This window comes from Phoenix dactylifera, chromosome 4, assembly GCF_051530095.1.
Source record: "Phoenix dactylifera cultivar Ajwa chromosome 4, Ajwa_hap1_PhDact_Kaust_v1.1, whole genome shotgun sequence".
In the NCBI taxonomy this organism is placed as follows: Eukaryota; Viridiplantae; Streptophyta; class Magnoliopsida; order Arecales; family Arecaceae; genus Phoenix; species Phoenix dactylifera.
Window position 1 is genome coordinate 54556734 of NC_143193.1, and position 21785 is coordinate 54578518.

General features: G+C 38.6%; 1 protein-coding gene across 3 annotated transcripts; it reads right to left on the reverse strand.

Annotated features, from left to right (window-relative positions):
• Positions 1 to 17: 17 nt before the first annotated feature.
• Positions 18 to 20171, reverse strand: LOC103719855 (protein ROS1A). Of its 3 annotated transcripts, XM_008809291.6 has the most exons (22): positions 19609 to 20132; positions 16840 to 16921; positions 13787 to 13899; positions 13639 to 13714; positions 13174 to 13434; positions 10140 to 12977; positions 8841 to 8931; positions 7086 to 8715; positions 5756 to 5835; positions 4930 to 5014; positions 4751 to 4842; positions 4546 to 4614; positions 4345 to 4381; positions 4154 to 4236; positions 2995 to 3432; positions 2794 to 2830; positions 2650 to 2707; positions 2429 to 2568; positions 2159 to 2224; positions 1928 to 2042; positions 1791 to 1829; positions 18 to 606 (listed from the first exon to the last, which is right to left on the reverse strand). In XM_008809291.6, the coding sequence occupies exons 3-22, from the start codon at positions 13838 to 13840 to the stop codon at positions 476 to 478; spliced, it is 6420 nt and encodes a 2139-aa protein (XP_008807513.4). In that variant the 5' UTR covers positions 13841 to 13899; positions 16840 to 16921; positions 19609 to 20132; the 3' UTR covers positions 18 to 475. The 3 variants fall into 3 exon arrangements, with proteins under 3 accessions (XP_008807513.4, XP_008807511.4, XP_008807512.4); XM_008809289.6 differs by having other exon boundaries at positions 13639 to 13899; positions 19609 to 20171; XM_008809290.6 differs by lacking the exon at positions 16840 to 16921 and having other exon boundaries at positions 13639 to 13899; positions 19609 to 20130.
• Between the last annotated feature and the right edge of the window lie 1614 nt (positions 20172 to 21785).

The window sequence follows — 21785 nt, forward strand, 5'->3', positions numbered from 1 at the left end:
TCTGAAAGACAAATAAATAATCAAGAGGAGTTAGAAGTCCTGTTCATAAAACAATCAAATAATGTCTCGACCGACAAATTGTCGTATGGTGACCTAATATTAAGCAATGCTTCTCATCAATCTCATGAATGGCAATTGAAAATCGATCTATGTGGTACAATCTAAAAGTTTGGATCTTCTTCTCCGTTCTTGTCTTCTGTATTGAATGGGAAGGATGGTGAAACAACTAATCTGTCCACCTGTTATGGTGCTTTTTTTTCTTTGGCTTCTGAGAAGAATGGCCCGCTTTCGAGCGTGAAATGGAAACGTTCATGTTACAAACTGACAGCAGCTTTTCCAACCAGCCGGCATTTTAGACCTTTGGTAGGTTCCTTAAGTTAGAGAAGTACCATAGATACATTTTATCTGCCAGGTGTCCATGCTTCAGGTGATTGATCCTGCTGCTTAGATCATCTTGGCCGTTTTTCTCCATGGGCTACTCATCTCTTGCTGCAGCAGCTGCTGCCTTTTTGTTCTTAGGTGCCTTGCTTGCTGGAAAGTGCAGCCGTGCATAAAGAGGCTTCGGTGCCCTTGTTATCCGGTCGAATCCCCTCACACAAACAAATCCTACAAAACAGTTGTTCCAAGAAAAAAATTAATTTGGTTAGGTGATGTTGTCTTAGTCAAAAAGGAAAGCTTGCAGTTTTTTGCCTCGACTAATTACAGCTTGAAATGCAGTTGTTATCACTACTAAAAGAGGTAGAATTGTTTTGGTTTACTTGAATAAAATATTGCAGAACTTTTGAAAAAAATCAGGTCTCTGTGCACCTATTTGGACCTCCACCTCTTGACCCTGAAATGCTCAAGCCAGTTTTTTTTTCTTTTCTAACACAGAGTTCCAAATCCACTATATTTTGTACCTAAGCTGTCACTGTTGTCGCCGGTGGGTCTTAAATTGTTTTTTCTGCCACGTCATGCTTGTAGTTGTAGATGCCTTAGTTCTTATTACCAGACTAGATCAGCAATGTGTATTTCTGATGTTCTATTTTATTGTAATTACTATGTTTTTCCCGCCCTTTGATTATTGCCTTTGCAGGGGGAGAGAGATATGACTGAGTTTCAATTCTCACCTCTCTCCTTTTTATGTCCTGGTAATCAGCATGGAGTTTGAAACTGGATCCAGAACTCTTAATACATTTCCCAACAAAAATATCTGAATCTAAATAAACAAATCCTGCAATTTACTAAAACTTTAAAACTAAATATAGATAGCCTACAATTTATTCTTATCTTTTTTAATTTAATTGTTTTAGTTTCATTATTTTTTATATTCTCTAATCAAATTAATGTTCTCATAACTTTATCTTTTTTTTCTTCTTTCGTAGAGTTAACATGCATTGCATGTGCCCGTGAGTAGAATTTAATATCTTAGAGATCTTGGCGGATCCTTGTAGGATACGAATCTTGAATATGCTGTTGGATCAAAATTTATGTTTATTTAAGGATTCATACTACACGCATATATACCTCAGCTCACATTTCAGTGATGTTGATGGATGTACTTCGAGATGTTTATATACATGTAGAAAGTGCAAAATTCGAGGTCTATGGTGATGTCTATGACCGCAAGCTTATAGATGTATACAAGGATTCCTTAGAATTGTTGAATTGGAGCTTGATTATTCTGACAAATTTAGATAACCATAACCAAATAGCTTGGTGCTAACATCTAAAGGAACTAATTACTGGATATTATTTTTAATTTCATATAAAAGCATTGAAAAGAAAAACCAGCAATTTTTATTGCATACCTCTCCAAAAGCATTGCTGTATTACTTCAGTAGTTAGACCTACCAAGCATAGAAACAAGGCATCAGCATCTTTTCTTCATCATTCTATATCTGAAAATAACATAGACTTAAAAATGTGTTTGCCATCATCTTATTACCTTTAAATATAGTTGGCATTGAGGTTCCAAAGTATACTGTTCGTCTAGGTAGGTTCCATATCCATTGCCTAGGAACATCAATTGGGTTACGGCTGGTATCATGATCTGCAAATACCTGCATTAGAGTATTGGTTCTGAGAATTATATGGCCTAATAAAGACAAAGATCTACTCATATTTACAAGAGAAAACTCACTTAATCCTTTAAATCTTTCATCAGAAGAGTATTTACCTCGTTAACTTGAAAATAGGTGCCATTGAGTGGAAAACTTCCTCTCATTGCTGTTCGACATGGTATCTGTTTATGTTGTTTTGATTAATAATGTGAAACTGAAATTAGTTTCAGTGCAGAAGTTAAATATGATCATTAAGAAAGTAATTGGTGTTTTTGCTCTTCCATTACTTTTTTCTTTTTTTTTTTTCTTGTGTGTGTGCCTGTAAAGAATCATATCTGCTTATAGTAAACATCCGCAAATTGCCACAGAAAAGCTGTAAGCATTACCAAAATTGTGCCTCTGACCGTTTGAGCTTGTGCTTCTCGTATACTATTGCAAGCAAAGCATATTTTCCTGTCACATAGTTTACCCGTTTCTTGGGAGTCGCAAAATGCCTTTGGTGGCTCAGTTGATTGTGCAGTTTCACCTGTCACATTTCACATAAACAGTCAGGCTGAGTTTAAGCGTAAACCTGCAATTACAGCAATCACTCAGCAAATATTCTTGCCTGGTGTCCATATGGCCAGAAGATATGAACAAGGATCATCAGGCTCTCTTCTGTCCAACTGTAATACATCAAGGAACGAATGATTAATACTTAAGTATTCTTTAGAAGATGCAAACAGTTACCTGTTTAAAAATAACAACTCACTCCTTCCAAGAGAGGGTGTGAATCCGGAAGTTCATAGCTGCAACAAGGAAAACAAGGAAAATGGTAAATTATCATACATAAACAGCACCTTGCAGTATTTGAAACTAGATTAGTTTAACCGTGGTAGCCACACTGGAAAGAAACTACAAAGATTTGTTCAGTAGCTGGTGGGCTGTATAGAGGAGGAGCATAAATACATACACTTGATGTTCTGTTCGTAGGCGGCTCACATTCTTAAGTTTGGGCATGGGAATGGAAGCAACTTCAGGGGTTATAGCAACTAAGGCCTTTGACATGTCACCATCTTGAATATCCGTATTGTGTACTTGCATATAATTCTGTAAATTCTGTGTGAATTCTTCAAAATTGAGCTTAATAGTAGGAATTTCATCAGGATCTTCAAAAAAGGCATCTTCAATTGCACTTTCTTCGGTCTCTAGGCATTCAGCTTCCGGCGTGGCCGGTTCTTCAATGATGGGCTCACAATTATTAAAAATAGTTCTTTCTTGTAAGGATGTGCCCACCTCAAGTTGAGGTAGGGGAAAGTTGCAAGAGGGTGAACGGCAGTTCTCAGAAGTAATTGGAATTGTTGAACTCATTAAACTTTTCTCTTCTGGTCCTGGAAGTGCGAGCCTTGCACTGCATCATGTAGGGTGCATTAGTAACTTGCCCTTTTTGCATTATATGAAATAGGAAAAAAACAGCATAAAACCAAATTATAAATGTTTTAATCCAAACAGTGTACATTTGCACAGGAAGTATTCTTCCAAGGAGCTTAAGGTGAAATGCACAGCTTGGACTATAATGCAACTGGCCCGAGCCAATATTATTTTCAACTACATAAAAAGGTAGTGCTTCTCATGTTTGCTCCCAATTTTGTAGAGGCACATTTTGCTCAAGGAAAAAGTTTAAGATTGCATTAAATCCTGTTTCAAGTTGGATTGACACACTGCATGAGCTAAACTGTCAAAATTCTGGAGACATTGGTAAGGGTGCTGATTCATTATTGAGTACTGTCAGTTATGTAATGCATGTATATTTATGAAATTGATATCATGCACTATTTCAGTATGAATTCTACATTACTTCAGTGTTTAGCGCATGCACCTGTATGACACCAATTTCATTAATCTTCGTGGGAGGCCAAACCCCATTAAAAAAATCCCGTACATGCAAATACTAGCACTTGTATAATTGTATGGTAATTATATAGCTTCAGTATCAAACCTGGCACAGGAACTTGAAAAGTGTTTGCACTCGTGCAAATATTACCACTTGTATGGTAATTATATAATTTCAGTAACAAGCCTGGCTACCACTTGTATAGTTGTATGGTAATTATATAATTTCAGTAACAAACCTGGCAAAGGCACTTGCAAAGTGCTTGCACTCTCCTCTCATTGGGCACGCATTACAATTTGGCTTGCTTTTGGTACAGAAAACCTGCACAGAAGGTTCATAATTCTCATCTCATGTTAGCATGTAAATTATTCCATCATATTTAAATAGAAAAGTAATTGTATGATCTTTTATTTAGTACATGAGAATTACCTTTCCAAAGGTAATCATTTGATAATGTAGCTCATACCTGTGCAGTTAAGTATATGGTTAGAATATGAAGGTTTAAAAGTAAAAGTTTTACACAATAATAGTTAGAAAAGTTCTAAAGGATTGTCATCCTGAATAATATCTTGCCAAAAGCAATAATTTTGAATGCATATAAATTCTTTGGAGTAGGTTTATGAAATTTACAATGTCCGCTGGTCAAGCTTACAGAGACGAGGCCAGAGGTACTTCTGAATGGTCTCCAACATAGGATACCTTTGAGAAAAAAATGAAAATAGGGTTAGAATTATTCATATTGGACATCTGCCATTTGCATTCATTATGTGTTTCATGATAAATAAATAAACTAAACTAATAAGTATTAGTGACTAATTAATATAAACATACTTACAGCTCTAAAAGATGTAACTGAAGGGACTCAGGCAGGGGTTGAAGAGGTACCCATCCCAGTCTTACGCATATGCGGCCAACATTTGTGTCAACCTTGCCAGTGATGCAAGGAAAAGAAGTACCACTATAAGATTTAAAATCTGTACACTTTACAAAGGAATTGTTTAAGAGAAAACTTACTGGAAAAGCTAGATGGTGAAGCGTCAAAAGGCGAACGCACTCAACACTTTTGAGTCCCAATCCCCTTATGCTTAGGAGGTAGTCCCTGAAACCAGCAAAACATTTAGATTCCTGTAATTTTCAAGTCAAAAGGTCCCATTTGGTGGGGGTTAGCCAGAAATACCGTATACAATGCTGAAGATGATACCTATAATCGATAAGCCTACTTTGTTATATTTAGAAGGGTTTTTCCAAATTATGCTTCACCATTCTTTTCTACTATAGCCTAGAACCTCCACAGGTGAGATGTTGCTCAAGTCACAAAACTGAAGTTCATCTAGATATACCTGGCATCCTCTCTCTTGACAAATTCGGGCCCCTCTTTTAATAGGGCAAGGAGATTCTAGTAATTGTTTTCCATACCGACTTGTACTGCCCGATACAAGGCATCCTGTGCCAACCTGATCCATACCTCCAGTAACACAGTAACAATAAGCTCTAGTAATTGTTTTCCATACCAAAAAGGTACCAGCATCGGGTTGGTGCTCAGACTGTGATCCTTTGCTCTAATAGTTATAACATTAACCATAATCAATAAGCTCTTTTTGCATTTATTAGGAATTGTTGCTATTGAATCTATAATGAGCTATTTCATCAATCAGACCAAGCCTGCACAAACTCCAGTACATAATATCAAAGTTAAGGAATAAATAGGAGTTGAAATTGACTAGAAAGTATTAAAAAAGCCAATTTGCTAATCTCCATTGCACTTACATCTAAATTCCTAGGTTGATGTATAATAGTGAGAATAGAAAACAAATTTTGTAAAAATATTTTTGCATCTTACTTTGCTTTGTCTGGTTCAACATCTCTTAACCATTCAAGATCGATGCTTCCATGATCTCTAACTAGTCGGTTGAGAAATTCCTGTGAAGAAAACAATCAACAATGAATATAGTACATTCTTGTGTCTTCTAAATGCATGGATAAAGTAGTTGCTTTGAAATACAATTTTTAAGTTTTTTTTTTTAATTTTAATGATTTTCTTTTAGTTTATCATGGATCAAATGATGTCTCTTAATTGATTTGCTTCATTACTTTTACTTTCAAACTTACAGTATTTCTATTATAAGCTTAGTGACAAGTTAGGTCTCATCAAATTTTGAAGAAGTTGAACTAAACTATAAATATGTGTATAATAATTTTTTTCATGGGTCTAATGTATATTAAACTTATGAGCATGGTACGTCGTACTGGCCTGAATCGGATGGTACGGGACATACCGTACTATATCGGTTCAGTACCAGTATCCGATATGGATGGCGTACCAACATTTGATACGCCAAAAAAATTTTATATCGTATCATACCGACACTATGCTAGTGTGGCACCTATACGAAATCCGGTATCAAGATGGCGAACCTTGCTTATGAGGGTGCTAACTATTTAAGTTGGTAAAGTCCCTTGTCTTGATACAAGAGACTTGGGTTCCATCCTGCCCTCAGTTCAATATTCAGTTGGAGTCCTGCTCATCATGCTTCTCAAATAGATTTATTTGGTATCTTTTGTTAGGTTTCACAATTTGATTTCTCGCAACAATATAAGGTTAGAAATTTTAAGCAAGTCATGCAAATTGGTCTCTTGTTATGTCGATTTAGATAATTTGGTTTGCATATATCATATCTTTTGGTGGGACCCTATGATTTGGAGAATTTGCTTTACTTGTGCAACATAATATATATAATTTGTACACCATGCATGTAAAAATAGGATATTGTGTATTTATGAAAATGGACTAACACTTGCTAACATGCAATCCTTCCGTGCTAGTAAAAACTTAAATATGTGTTTTAGCAGTTGGAGAAAGTATCATTATCTGTAATCGATTCAACCTCGAGCATCATTTCAGTATTGACATTCCAGCTTATAGCACGGATCACAATAATATTAGTTGAAAAAACATTTGAGGATGTGGTTCCAGAACTATAGAATTTTATACTGATCTTGAATCTTGGGGACAAAAGAAGTTACAAGGTGTCACTATGGACCTTAGCTATGTCTATGTCATTTTCTTGATATGTATCAATTTTGATGAATTGTCACTTAACTGATAACCCAGCTGTTACATTCCAGAGACTTATCCAAAATTATCTAAAATTGGGTTTCCAGAAGCATACCTTGATCCGCTCTGCCAGCATGTTGTTCATTCCTCGCTCTCTAATAGTTTCAGATATCTCTTTTACGTCTGCACGCCTTATTGCTTCCCAGTCAAGTGAATCCATTGTCTCATGGCTTCTCTCTTTGTTGGCACCTTTGCAATACACCTCTTTTCGCAAGCTATCCCAGTGATAAGTGTTCTTTTTTTCACTTTCAACCTTTGTCTTCTTAGCTTTTAGTCCATTGTTTGCTGTTTCAGATGAAACCTTTTGGAAATTATGACTTTCATCTTTAAAATTTGATTCAACTCCCTCCACAGTTTCCAATGCTTTCCTTTGATTGTTCTGTAAGTCTGGATAAATTTGCTGGATCTGAGAATTCTGTTTCTGACTTGGAACTTTAACTGCATGTTGAGTGTTTTCAACTTGGAAGTTTGCTTCTTTTTCTTTTCGCTGCAATTTCTCTGTACACTCATGTTGCATAAATGAGCATTGGTGGGAAACTGATTTACCTAATGAGGCCCCAGTTCTCTCCCTTGGGTTATTGTTATTAGAGCACTTTCTGACATAATCTTCTGTTTCTGAGCCGGTTAATGGTTGCACATGTTGTTTGCTTATTTGTGCATATGAATCAAATGATGGTGGTGCTTCCGAAGTTATTGACAACTTCTGCTGACCTATATCTTCAATTGCATTGTTTGCTAAGGGACCACATAATATGTCCATGAAGTTGATCTTATTTGTGTTCATACTCCCAGAAGTGGTTGAGGAATGAGGACATCCGCTCTCATCCCTTACGACATTGGCATTGTTCATTCCCACCAGTCCGGAATTTCTGGAATTATTAAAATTATAAGGGACGAAGGGAGCACATGACACCCTCAAAATGTCACACTCTGTGTTATGGAAATAGGAATCAGATGTATGCATTGATGGTAATACACCTTTAAGTTTCTCATATTGATTTAATACTGTGTATCTCTTGTCAACATCCAATTGTGCAAACCTGTCCATTGCACCACAATAATCTGCTGAGGGAATCCTTTCATTACCATGAGTACCAAGTTCTGCTATACGTAGAAGCTCAGTAAATGAAGTTGAACTGTCCATACCATTGCATGCACTCCCAATTATTAATTCTTCTGCTTCAAAGTTGGAAAATGGGCTCGATCCATTCTGATCGGCTGTTTGAACTTGGTATTCTGAAGAGTATTGAGATGAAACAACAGAGTTTTGGGATGAAACTACATCCTCCACTGACCTTTTATCTTTGACTTCTGCTAAACTTGTACTTCCGGTTATGGTGGCTGGAGTGTCTGACCTGCTATCAGGCGATTCATGACCAATTTCTAGCTCTCTTTGATGCGCACCCAAACATTTGTCTTTTGAATAGTCTGCTATGGCACCTCCAGTATTGCTCCCATATGATTCGTGACTATTAGCCCTTTCTTTTTCTCCAATAATCACCACAGAATCTTGGTCATTTAACTCTTTATGTAGCATGCTTTCCTGCCATTTTGTGGCATTTTCAGAGGCTGACATGCACCTGTCTTGCTGCTCTCCAGATGTATTTGTTTTTTCGGCACCAGGCCTCCTATCATTATCCCTTGACTTTAAAGGAAATCTTGCAGCAAGGGCCATGAAGGCAGAACTAAGAAAATTAATAAATAAAGCTGTGAATAAGTAGTTGAGGTGAAAGAGCCAATAACCAAACTAGTGCCGTCCAATATTTTTTTGTAATTGATTTCACCAACCATTCCAGAGCATTGATCTTACCTTGAAAGATGGTCAGAAACATTCTGAGTAAGAAAGACACCAACAACTGAATCTACAACAGATCCTTTCCATTGGGAGAAGCGTCTGTCCCCTGCAAGAGAGAATACATTTTTGCAGGAAGTTAACCAGATATGCTTAGTTGGTTGGTACTATATCTATATCAGTGGGTAACATTTCGTAAGCACAGAGAACATCTTGATTGTTGCAAATTTATAGAATGGAATGTTTTTTTACTGATCTATCAAATATAAGTACTGGATACCATGATTTAAGAAGTCTGTAGTTTTGTTATCTAACATATTATCATTTCAAGTTCTTATCTCATGGAAATAATATTATATCATTTCCTGTTAATTTTTTTGGCCAGAGATAAAACTTGCCTCCATAGAATGAAATAACATAACAGGGACAAAGAATTGCTAATACGTTTTATTCAGTCACAACTGAGATAGAAGGAAAAATGCATTTAATCCCTCCACAAATCTGCAATTCCATTGTAACTCATAACTGACACTTTGAGTGTACCAAAATGAATCTCTCCAATCTAATACATAAAGAATCAGCAATTCAGCATGGTTAGATACTATTTCACACAGTTTAGCATCAATTGATTTCTATTTACAGTAGTCCTCAATCCATATGAACTAACAGCCAAGCATTCTCACCAGAATAATCAGCAAACAATTTGGTATAGTGTAATAGAAAAAAGAGAGCAGGTGAAAGACTACTGAGATCCAAACTTCTTACATTCTTTGTAGCCACAGTATCATATTCACTACAAGGTCAATGCAGGGAACAATGATTAAGCTACTTCAAAAATATTGATTCTTCTTCTTTGCAAAAGTTTGGGTTGGGTTAAAAATCGATTCTTCCATTCTCGGAATTTGTGTTTATACAAATTACAGGATAATCAGGAAATTTTAGCAATAAAGTATTACGGATATAGAATATATGGATCTCTATATATTTGCAGAATCCACAGAACAGAAACATAAATATAGATTAAGGTTGCATTTGATTGTGGAGCAAATCAACCCAGATTGGATGGGTTAACTTACTCCTTACCCACTTTACTCCAGAATAAACTACTCCACCATGTAGTGTCGAGTAAATTATTCCAGGCTAAGTGGAAGAAGGAGCTATACTTTTCAAAATACCCACTTTGTTCTCAAAACTAATCGCCTGCTTCTCTAATGTTTGGCAGATCATAAGTGGAATAGGTGAAGGGGCCTTATTCCACTTTAACCCCAAACTAAGCACATCCTTTAAGTCAAACAGCTTAAGGATATGTAGCAGTACCTTGAACAAGATGCATGCGGGCAATGAATGAGTCGACACGTCCACAAAAAACTCGCCTTTCTTCTTCCCACCACTTCTCTTTATCCATATCCATTCCCTCGTGACTGGCCTCCTTTCCCATCAAAAGCTTCCACACCCTATTTGTCTCTGGATCCAAATCAACTTTTGCCCGAGGACGACGTTTCCTAGCAATATCGAGCAGGCTCACATATGGAACCATTACACCACCTCTTCCATCATAGGGAACCAGAGCATTTTGTGTTTGAGTTGGAGCACCATCATGCCACCTGTTTATGTTTAGATATTTCAGCTTCTGAATGATATCATCTAAAGGATCACCATATGGTACTACTGCTCCTATGGTTCCACTGCCATTAAGCGATTCATTGAAATTGCTGCTACTTTGACAGTCAAGACTGGAACCAATTTGGAGAAGTGACTTTCTCTCTCTTGAATATCCTGAAGCCAGTGCGGTTGCCTGAGGAGCTTTTTGTCCAGGTGAAGATCCAGAATTGAATGCAGCAGCCTCATGTTCTTGCAAACATGTACGATTGGTTTTTAAGGATTCGGGATTGACCAGATGATCTTGTTTCTTCTTTGCACGATTTTTTGGTTTTGTTCTCGCATTGGTGTTTATGACAATGTCTTCCATGCAAGGCTGCGGTTTGCAAATCTCACTTTCCTGACTATCATTGCCTCCAAGTGGCTTTCCTGGAGTAGGTGGCTGGTTGTAATCCACATGATTCTGTCCAGATTGCTTTACAGGTGTTGTTGTATGGGTGCAGTCTGCATTACTGTATCCAGATTGTTTTACAGGTGTTGACCTATAGTTGCAGTCCATTGTAGCACTTACAGAGGTTGAATTATGAGCCTGAACTGGAAATGTTGGTCTAATGTTGCTTTCTGCTTGGTCAAATGACAGCATGCACTCTGAAGGTCGCTGTTTTTCAGGGACCATAAACCTTTGTGCATCAGCAAAAGTGAAGACTTCAGAATTATTTGGCACCACCTGATTTGTTCTCAAATTATTCAGAGGTTTGTATGTCATGGAGGCAGCACTGGATGTGAGTCCATTCTGTCCATTCTGTTCATTCTCTATTCTTCTTTTTTTACAATTCTTAGAAAAGTACGGGTCATTGCTGCCTGTATTATGACATTCACTAACCCCGTCTATCCCATTGCTGGCATGTGTGACATTTATACTTGCTGAAAAGTGAGCATCATCAACAAGCTTATGATCTCTTTTTGTACTTTTCAGCATCACATCAGAGATTTTATGTAAGTCAGGTCTGCTCTGACCAGTTTCTAGAGACCTCTCAGGGTTGGCAGAAATCTTCAGGTACTCGTTCTTCTGAGCCAATTCATTCAGATTTTTCCTTATCAATTCTCTTTTAGAAGGCCGAGAAGATATGATCCTGTTTTCTGGCATTCTTCTGTAACCATCCAACAATTGACTTGTCCCCATCATTTCTGTTCGACAAGGTTGAAGAGGTGGGGCTGGGTTTTCTGCCAGGTTTACAAACTCATTCAGCATTTGATTCATTGAATTGTTGAGATCTAATGTGATTACTGTTGGAGAGCTCCCCACCACTACTTCTGGTCCTTGACAATGATGTAGAGTTGAATTTGTGCTTGATCTCGTACTAGGGCCTGCAATGCATTTCTTTTGAGCTTGAGATTCTGCATTGCATGTTAATGTTGATGCTGATACTAGGCAGCCATTTCTTGCTTGCAAATTTTCTGAATCAAAGTTCAAACACCGTCTGACAGATTTAGTCCCACTTGCATTGTTCGGATTAACAATTTCCCTTAAAGCATCTGTGGGATTATCTGGAGAGTTTTGGACTTTCTTCTTTCGCACATATTTCCTCTTACCCGATGGGTTTTCTTCTTTATTCTTGGCTCGCTTGGGGGTCACAGGCTTGGGAGTTTTTGGCTTTGGTGTTCTGGCTGGCTTGTCTTCTCTAATGACCTTGGGCCGGTGCTTCTTCCTTTTAGGCTTCTGCTGCGGTGTCTTGTTCAAGTCTATCCTCTGATTTTCACTCTGTTTCTCAGCATCAAGTTCTTGTCCAGGGACTTCCCCAGATGATATAATTGCACTGACTTCACTTTGCTTTTGTTGGGATGAAGCTACCTCAGGTGATATAATCGCATTGACTTCACTTTGCTTTTGTTGGGATGAAGCTACCTGAGATGGCACTCTGGGTTCTAAAGAAGATGAACCTACAGAATTTGAAAAACAAAGCTCCACCTGGTTCTGTGCTATATGCTGACATTTCTGAACCTCCTTCTCCTGCATATCTCCCTTCTCGGCCATTTGTTTTAGGGAGGAAATTGTTTGCGATGTCATTACATGCTCACAAGGAGATTGTACTGTAGGTTCGAAAGAAAAAGCAATCTCCGATGGCACTGCGGACAGAAAAGCTGAAGATTTTGCTGTAGGCTTTAAGAAGCATAGATCCATCTGCTTTTGTAATGTAGATTGCCAGGTCCCAATTTCCTCTTGCACAATGGCCCTGTCGACCATTTGTTGTTGGAAAGACACTATCTGTGATGGCACTAAATGCTCTGAAGAATATGACACTGTAGGCTTCAAGATGTTTGGTTCTGCCTGGTTATATACAAGAGGTTGCCATTTCCGTTTTTCCTGTTTATCCTCCTTGCTGAGGCTTTCATCTACCAAATCAATGACTTCCCTAGGCAGGCGATCTTGAACAAACCTTTTCTTCTCCACAATCATAGGGGTGGATGGCAAAGGCATTGCCTTACTCGCATCCATGCCTACTGTTTTCTCTGGCAAAGAATTAAGATTCGGAAGAACAGAAATTGGATATCCATCTGTCAAGATACCAGCAAGAGAAAACAAATATAAGAAGTAAATGGGAAATGGATGATGGATTTTCTCATCTTTCCTTCCAAAAGGCAAGGAAAAAATCATATGAACCTAAGATGCTAGCTAACCAGAAACTGACTTAGATTACAAATCTACCCCTAGAAAGGGGAAAAGTCAAGAAGGATAAAAACAGACACTCACACTGCGGTTTTGGTGCTAGGCCGTTGCTGCCATTGCAAAGGACTGGATTCAGTGACAACTTTCCGCTTAGCGGGAATTGATTTGGGGGAACAGTTAATTCCTGTCCGTCGCTAAATTGTGCGAACATGAGCGGAGTGAAAGATGTTACCTTGCTTGCTACCACTGTATCAGATGGCAAAGGCATCGCCTTACTCACACCCATGCTTATTGTTTTCTCTGGCAAGCAATTAAGACTTGGGAGAAGAGAAACAGGATATCCATCTGTCAAGATACAGGAAAGAGTAATTAATTACAAAGGGAATTGGGAAATGGATGGCAAGCCTTCTCATTTTACATCCAAAAAGCAAAGTAAAAAAATCTAATGAACCTAAAGAAACTAGATAACCGGATACTGATTTAGATTACAAATTATCATTGCAAATAAAGGAAAAAAAGAAGTTGAGGGGGGTGAAAACAAAGACTTACAATGAGGTTTCAGTGCTGGGTAGCTGCCATCATTGTAAAGGCTCAGGTCCAATGGCACCTTCCCATTCAACAGCAACTGATTTGGGGGAACAGGTAATTCCTGGTTGTTACTAATCTGTGCAAACCTGAGTGGAGTGAAAGATGCTACCTTGCTCGTGACTGATGCATCAGATGGCGAAGGGATCGCCTTATTCATATCCATGCTTAGTGCTTTCTGTAGCAAGGAATCAAGATTCGGGAGAACAGAAACGGGATATCCATCTGTCAAGATGCAAACAAGAGAAATGATCTATAAGAATATGAGAAATGGGTAATGGGATTGCTTATCTTTAAATCTGAAAGCAAAGAAAAAATTACATGAATCTAAAGACACTAGCTAACTGCCAGCTGATTTAGATTATAAATTATCATTAGAAAAGGGAAGTTAAGGGGGTAAACAGAGACTTAACGGAGGTTTTGGTGATGAGAAGTTGCTAGCATTATGGACTAGGTTTGGTGAACCTCCCCATTTTGTAGCAATTGACTAGCAGTAGCATGCAATACCTGGCTGCCACTAATCTGTGTGAATATGAGTGGAGTGATAGATGCTACCTTGCCTGCATGCGTTGCATTGATATAAGTCAGGAGGCTCCCATAAGGGCATTTCCATCCATACTTTGGTGGGATTATCAAAGGCCAATGCTCGTGATCTGACATTGTGATTGTAAACTTGACCACCACGAGCTTGGCACACAGAAAGGTCTTGCAACTGATCAGCAGAACTCCAAGATCTGGAAGAACCTCCATGGCATGCAATTTCTTCGGAGGACCTGCCATCATGGAGTCTGTTGGAGGAATCCGTAGATTCTAGCCACTTCTACACAGATGGGGGGTTTTTCTGGGCGTTGCTGGAGATCAAGGACTTTTCTTCAAGATAGATATTAAAGGTGTAATAGGAACCTTGGAATTCTAGATCTCACAATCCTTCTTTTGTTGGAGGGGAGCGTCTCATCTCAAGTCCACCCAGAGCTGAAAACCTAAGCAAGAAATTGACCTTTCTACCTCAAACCCATTCTATCTCTTATGCTACAAGCCACCCCTGATCTTTCCTACAAGAATACTCGCACCTAATTGCCATCTTCATCAAAGGTCCATCTACCCTTGCTTCAAGACTCATTCTCTAGATTGAGCCTGTAAAAATATTTCCCGCATGTCGACCTTCCCTCGTACAAGCCAAGAAACACTGAATCTCCCAAAGATAGGAAAGGAAAGACCTTTTTCCTCTTCTTTAAATACATCAATTTTTCAACACAGCAAATAAAGAAATATGACCTTAAGGAAGATTTGTTGCCTAAAGAAAGATTGCATTCCAAAGCTCGGCATTATCCCCCATGGGTACACCTTCACCCTTAGTATATCTAACCCTAAAACCACTGGTCAACACCTAGTAAGAGAAATCCAGAAATAGACAAATTCGATTAACTTAGATAAAATATGAGATCTTTAAATTTAGTGAATCTACGCAAACAAAGCAGTGAGGAAAAAGAAAAATAATAATATTTTTTGTGTTCTAGAGAAAGGAATAGAGTAAGAGGGATGAATCTGGCATCAAATAGACCAAAATTTTGGCCAAATCTAGTGACCATGCCATAGTCCTACCACCAAAAGCAGCAAACTGAATGGCAAAAAAGATACTGAAGAAGAAAAATGAACTTGATTCGCTGTTTCTGGTGGAGGCATTATGGCATGGGCAACCATTGGATTTGATCAAGATTTTAGTCTATTTTGATGCCACATCTAGCCTCCCTTTCTGTGATAACCCTATACCATATTGTTTATTATATTCTTTTTACTCACTGCTTTGTTTACTCAGATTCTTTGAATTTAAAGCTAACTTTTTTTCCAAAAAATCAAAATTTCCCATTTGGCTATTTATGGATTTCTCTGGCTCAATGCCAGCTAGAGATTTCGGGCTAGTTATATTCCAGGTGTAGAGATCTAAGATTTTAACAATGAGATAATGTCCAACTTTGAAGTGTAATCTTTCTAAGGGAAATAGATCTCATCATTTTTCCTCTTTTTTCTGATGTGCGGAAGAATATAAGTGCTGAAAGGAGGAGAAAAAGGTCCTTCCCTTCCTATCTTTGGTTTACATACAAAGCATTTGTTGGTTGTAGATGGGAAGGCCAACATGGTGGAATATTTCTTACTGGCGCAATTTGGATAATGGGGTTTGAAGCAAGGGCAGATGGCGCTTTGAAAAAGTTGAAAAATCAGGTGCCAATGTTCTTGTTGGCAAGATCCAGCAGTAGTTTGCAATACAAAAGATAGAAGAAGAGATCTAAGATAGAAAGATTGAATCTATTTCAGAGTTTTCGGCTTAGGATGGTCTTTGGATGAGGCATTCCCCTTCGGCAAATAGAAGGATTTTGGGATCCAAAATTCTTGGGTTCCTATTACCTCTTCAAATCCCATCCTGATGAAGAAGCACCTGATTCCCAGCAATGGCCAGAAGAACCACCCATTTGGACTAAACTAGCTGGAACCCGTGGATGCTTCTATCAAACTCCATGTTGGTGAGTTTTCCCAAGAAAATGCGTGCCATGGAGAAGGTTCCTCCCATCCTTGAAGTTTTGTTGATCAGCTACGAGATCTCAGCAGCAAAGGAGCGGTGGCATTGTTATTCTTGGAATTTCAAAGGAACCTCTTGGCTTAAACCGATGCAACATTCATGGGCAAGGTAGTATCTTTTACTCCGCTCGTGTTTGCACAGACTAACAGCAAACAGGAAGTTTTGTCCCCCCAAATCAAGTATTATGGAATGGAAAGTTGTCATTAAACCTAGTCCTTCGCAGTGGAAGCAACCACCCAGCACCGAAAAATCAGTGTGTCTCTGTTTCTTCCATTTTTTAATTTTAATTTATAATCTAAATCAATAGCAGCTTAGCTGGTACCTTTAGGTTCATGTGAATTAGGTATTATAAATTCGTTTAGTTAATCAAGATCTGAAATAAGAAAACACATGATAAAAGCACAATCCATGCCCCCAAGTAATCAATCCATGTGCCAAATTAATATTTTAAACTGATCAAAGTCAACCATAGAAACATAGTTCATATAAACAAGTTTGATGCAAAATCCAAATGCCTTAGCCATAGTAAAACAAATTTGAGACTACTTCTTGGACAATTATAAGTAGGAATTGCATTCAAAATCGCATACCTCTATAGAAGAGCTAATAGTGCCTTTGGAGAAACAAATTAAATAGTATTTCAGCTGAAGGTGCAGAAATTCGGCCTAGATGCTGGAAAAGGAAAAGCGAAAGTTAAATGCATCTCATCCTGATAACTTTATTGAGCATATTAAAAATTTGTTCAGTAAGCAACTGAATGCATTTGAAGATAGCTACCAACCATTATATTTGATAAGCAAGTTCATTTTACCCACATAAAGTGACATTATTGCAGATAATGGAAGATCATTCAAAGAACCTAAATTAATTTTACAGGGCCAAAAGAAAAGGACCGATGCCTACACCTGTAGGTATTCAAATCAAATTAAGCAAAGTGAGAAGTCCCTTTCTTTCTTTTTCTTTCTTTTCTGCAATAGCAAAAGATCATAGAGTCATAAAACACAACTCATTACATCCCTCCAATAAGATCCTTTAAAGACTGAGGAAACATCTAGAGACTCTACTGCTAGCCAACTAATAATCCAGCATTTAGTAGCAGAAGTCCTCCATTTAAAGAGGAACATCCGCTTCAATATCTCCTCAGGAATTCGTTCCTGTATCTGCTTCCTAAGCATTTCTCATTATTATTAATTGTTTTTTTATGAGAGCCACTTCCGCATGCCCACATTTCTATTCCCACACTCCCTTCTAGCAACCAAGACCCAGCAAACCAATCGACAAGAACAAGTCTGTGATCAGCATAGATCACCTACACATCTTATTATGCATCATTTTGTAAATAAACCTAACTGTGGGGCACCATTGTGTTCTGCATTCAACTAACCTGTCCTGATGCTTCTCACCTACGAAAAAGCCATAAGCTGATAGCAACTTGTTATTATTCAAAAGCAAATAATCTCACATATGAATACATATAATCATAGTAATCCTCTGCTAGGTAACCTAGATAACCTATGATACTTACTGACAGCTTAAATGTGCCATGGCAGTGGAGGATCGACTCAAAAGACTTGGACTTCTAGCTCTTCTAATGAAAATTCAGTTGAGCAACTCCTTTCCGAAAGCCAATTCTATGCTAACACAAAGTCTGTTTTTAAGCTTGTATTTCCTATATTGCTGACAATGAATTTCCATTTCTACTAGCAAGACTTTACTGTGTTTCATATTAAGAAGCATCAATTATTAAAGGGACACTATTGTCAAAACATTTCCAACTAAATATGGATCTAAAGCAAATTGAAAAAAATAGGTGGACTCCAGATCAAGAACAAAATGCATCATAAAAATAGGATTGTGATGAATATATTACGGTTCCAACAATAGGCTGAAATTTTGGATGAAAAAATTGCCACAGAAATGAGCGATCCCATACCATGGCTGGCAGCCTATAGTCTAGGCCCATAAATGGATGAAATAGTAAACCTTGTTCGGAAATATTTTGGAGGAATTATTGACTGTTGCATCATTTCCACTTTTTCTATCATAACAACCAAACCAATATTTTCAAGGAACAATTGGGCTTAATATCACCCTAGTGAGACCTATTATCAGTGACAAACCACCATAAAGAAAAGATTCATGTCAGTTGACAACTATGATATCTGTCAAGGTGAAAAATGGCAACCATGGGTTGGGTAATGACAGGGAGGAAGGTGATTAATTAGATGTTTCTTTTCTCGCATCTATTGCTATCTTAAAATTCAATAAGAGAATATTCAAAGTGATAAGGGAAAAACTCTTTTATTTTGGAACAAGGGTAATGACATGACATTTTAGTTTACTGAGCCAGCTTTAGAAAGAAAAGCGCCAGATAGAAAATGCCATAAAAATCACAATGCAAGCAAGACATAACACGAGCATTCCAGACAATAAATGCAGTAAGAAGGCTAGGAAGCACAGAGCCAACCGTAGAAATGTAAATTTGAGGTAGGAAAGGCACAGACGTAAGGGAGGTGGAACTCTGAAGCACAAACCCAAAGAAATAATAAGAAGAAGAAAATGCATTGTAGAAAGCCAACAAGTTATGTCACAGACCATATGCAATTCACAGCATATTATTAGACGCTCAAGAAAAGATTCTGTAATTCAATTCCTATTACAGCACCATAGGATAAACCAAAAAAAAAAAAAGGAACTGAGGGTTTTTGCAGGTTTAATAGATTGGTGATCATGTCTAATCAATGCATAATGAAATGTTGCGGTTCAGCTTGAAAACGACCACGCCAATTTAAATTGGCCATGAAACTTGAGCACAAACAAAACTGCTGTTTTCCTGTTTGATCATTTTGGCTAACTAGCCATCTACAAAGAATTGAGCGTACAGAAAAGAAGGGGTTTATGGCTACCTCTGGGAGCATGCTCAGATGGCACCATAGAAACCACATATGAATGTTCCGATCAAACCTAGATAATTATGAAATGGAAGACAAAGTGTTCATGATGAACCAAAAGATATGAGCGCTTAAATTTCCCAAGAATTCTTGTGGCATCCTATAATAGAAACAACCCGCATGAAATAAAATAAAATCTGTATTGATTCTCTCTCTATCAAGCAGCAGAAGGAACCGCGATCCCAAGGGTTCATGAAATTACTTTGGAATTCTGGTCTGTGCTGCAGAGATGAGAAAGGTAATTCCAAAGGAAACGCTAAAAAATTCTAGGGTTTCGAGCAGAGTGGACGGGGAGAAAGGGCTTGGAGGAGATGGGCTGCCGGAGGTGGTTTTGGCGGTCGATGGCTGGCAGAAGGGGGGAGAGGGAGAGAGTGAGGGGAAAAGAGAGAAGAAGGGAGGGAGGCATACCGATGGAGGTCTACAGCGGCGGAGAGCGGGGGTAACCTTGAATCCAAGAGGCGAAGTTCGACAGCAGCGAAGACGGAGCGATCCAATCGGACTCGGAGGGACAGGGAGCCTTGGATCTAAAAATCGGTCGAAGGCGGAGATCAAAGCGGAATGGAGCCGCGGGCAGCTTCGCTTCTCCCCGGCATGGAATTGCAATCCCAAGTGCAATGGCATTAAACCTTGGAAGGTGTAGGTGGTCGCGGTGGTGGTGGTTGGCTGGCTACTTCATTCGATGCCAACGATCTGATGACTCAGGGGGGTGTTAAATTCAGGGAAAGAAAGGAAGGTGTGAATGGGCATGAGTTTGATAGGGTAAATAAATAGGAGAAATTTCGCATCCGCTCAAGGAAAGGAGCCTTCTTTCTCATCAATGCCGGGATCAGACATGGAGATTCTTTCTCTCTTTTCCTTGGTGTCTTGAAAGAGGAAGGAGAGGAAGGAGGAGGCTTAGAAAGAGGAGTGAAGTCTTCTTCCTTCTTGGACTCGGTTTTTTTTTTTTTCGGGAATTATATTAACGGTGAATTGAAAAAGAAACAGGATTGTTACTTTAACTGGGTGGTGGAAAAAATAATTGGTAGGCAGGAGGTGTGAGAAGGAGACAGGGTATTCCTCCTCCATTTACATGTTATATTGTTTGCGTTTTACTTTTTGTTCGTAGAAAAGGAATATTACAGTTGGTTGGTTAGTTCCATTGTTTGGAGGACACGCGAGAAATTGGAGCGGAATCGCTCTATATATATATATATATATCTACATATTAATTCGAGATATAAAGCGAGCGAGAGACACGAGAAGTACGTCAATCCCTCAGTCAGCGACCACGTGATCAAACAACAGAGCAGCGGGACGGCCGTTACTTGCTCTGCTTTTTTTTCCGACGCCCTTTTGACACTTGGATGAGGGGGACGCCCTTTTGACACTTGGATGAGGGGGCCCACAGATCTAACCGTCCGTTTTGGTTTTCTTTTTCTTTTCCAGCAATAGTCGGTACGCGCCCCAAGTCCCAACCCCGGAGCATTTGCAGACCCAGAGTGGGCTTGTTTCGGCTCCCGCCCTTGGGCTTCGGGGATTTGATAGGGGAACGAATATAAATGGGTTCCGCATGGCACGGTGTTCGCGGGGCACGCAACGACTTGCGGCGGGTGGCGTGCCACCAGACCCTTCAACTTGCAACCCTCGCCACCAACTCCGCGGCTCCCGTACCTTTCTTTTGTATTTTCTTTCATCTCATCGTCTAAACGTATAGTCGGGCCCATGACTTAGACGGTGACTGTAGGCAATACATGTATCTAATTGCATCGTCGTAGGTGTCCTCCACAAAGGTTCTATCGCTGTGGTTGGGTGGCCCAGAAAGGTTCTCCATCGCTCCTCTCTTACTTCACTTTGCCGATACTCGTCGTGCCACAAGGACCACGAGTTTTTCCAGCATCGAATAGATGCTCTCTCTTTTTTGTTTTATTTTTCTTTCTTTGCTAATAAGATAAACACCGTGAAGGTTGAAGCATTTTTCTATCCCTTACAAATTTATTATAGAGTGCGGTATGGTTCCATATAATTGTCCATGTACATGGATCCTAGACAAGCTACCTCGAAAACTCTACCCTGTACTCATCAACAATTAATCTTGTGTGGTGTCATTTATGAAAAAAAAAAAAAATATCAGAAAAAAAGGATGTGAATTAGGCCCACCGTATCATATATCAAGTTATAGATCAACAAGCAACGCGCAGCAAGACTTAGGATTCATGGCGTAAACAAGATGCAACGAAGATTGTCGATTGATGCATGCATATGAAAATCTTAAAATATATTATATGCAACAAAGATTGTCGATTGATGCATCCATATGAAAATCTTAAAATATATTATATGCTCACTCCTCTGCATCAAGCTTGGAATTTCCATTGCCTAAAATAACAAAGACATAATCTAGCAGAAATTTACATCAGCACAAGGGATTTTGCCTATTTCACTATTAGATTTGTCACGGACAACTTTGCTTTGATTTCTCAAAATTTGTCCATGGAAGCTTTTATCATAAATATGGTACTCTAGTTCATAACACTTCTTTTATCTATCATGCATTAAAGAGTTTTTCCCCCGACACAAATGAGTGGTTACTTCTTCCTTTTTATTTA

Coding starts and splice junctions, on each gene's coding strand:
- LOC103719855 (XM_008809289.6), bottom strand. CDS start 13,840: ATGGATATGAATAAGGCGATCCCTTCGCCATCTGATGCATCAGTCACG. Junction 5,836..7,085: donor TGCTGGCAGAGCGGATCAAG/GTATGCTTCTGG, acceptor TTTTCTTCACAG/GAATTTCTCAACCGACTAGT. Junction 2,225..2,428: donor CGGTCAGAGGCACAATTTTG/GTAATGCTTACA, acceptor CAACATAAACAG/ATACCATGTCGAACAGCAAT.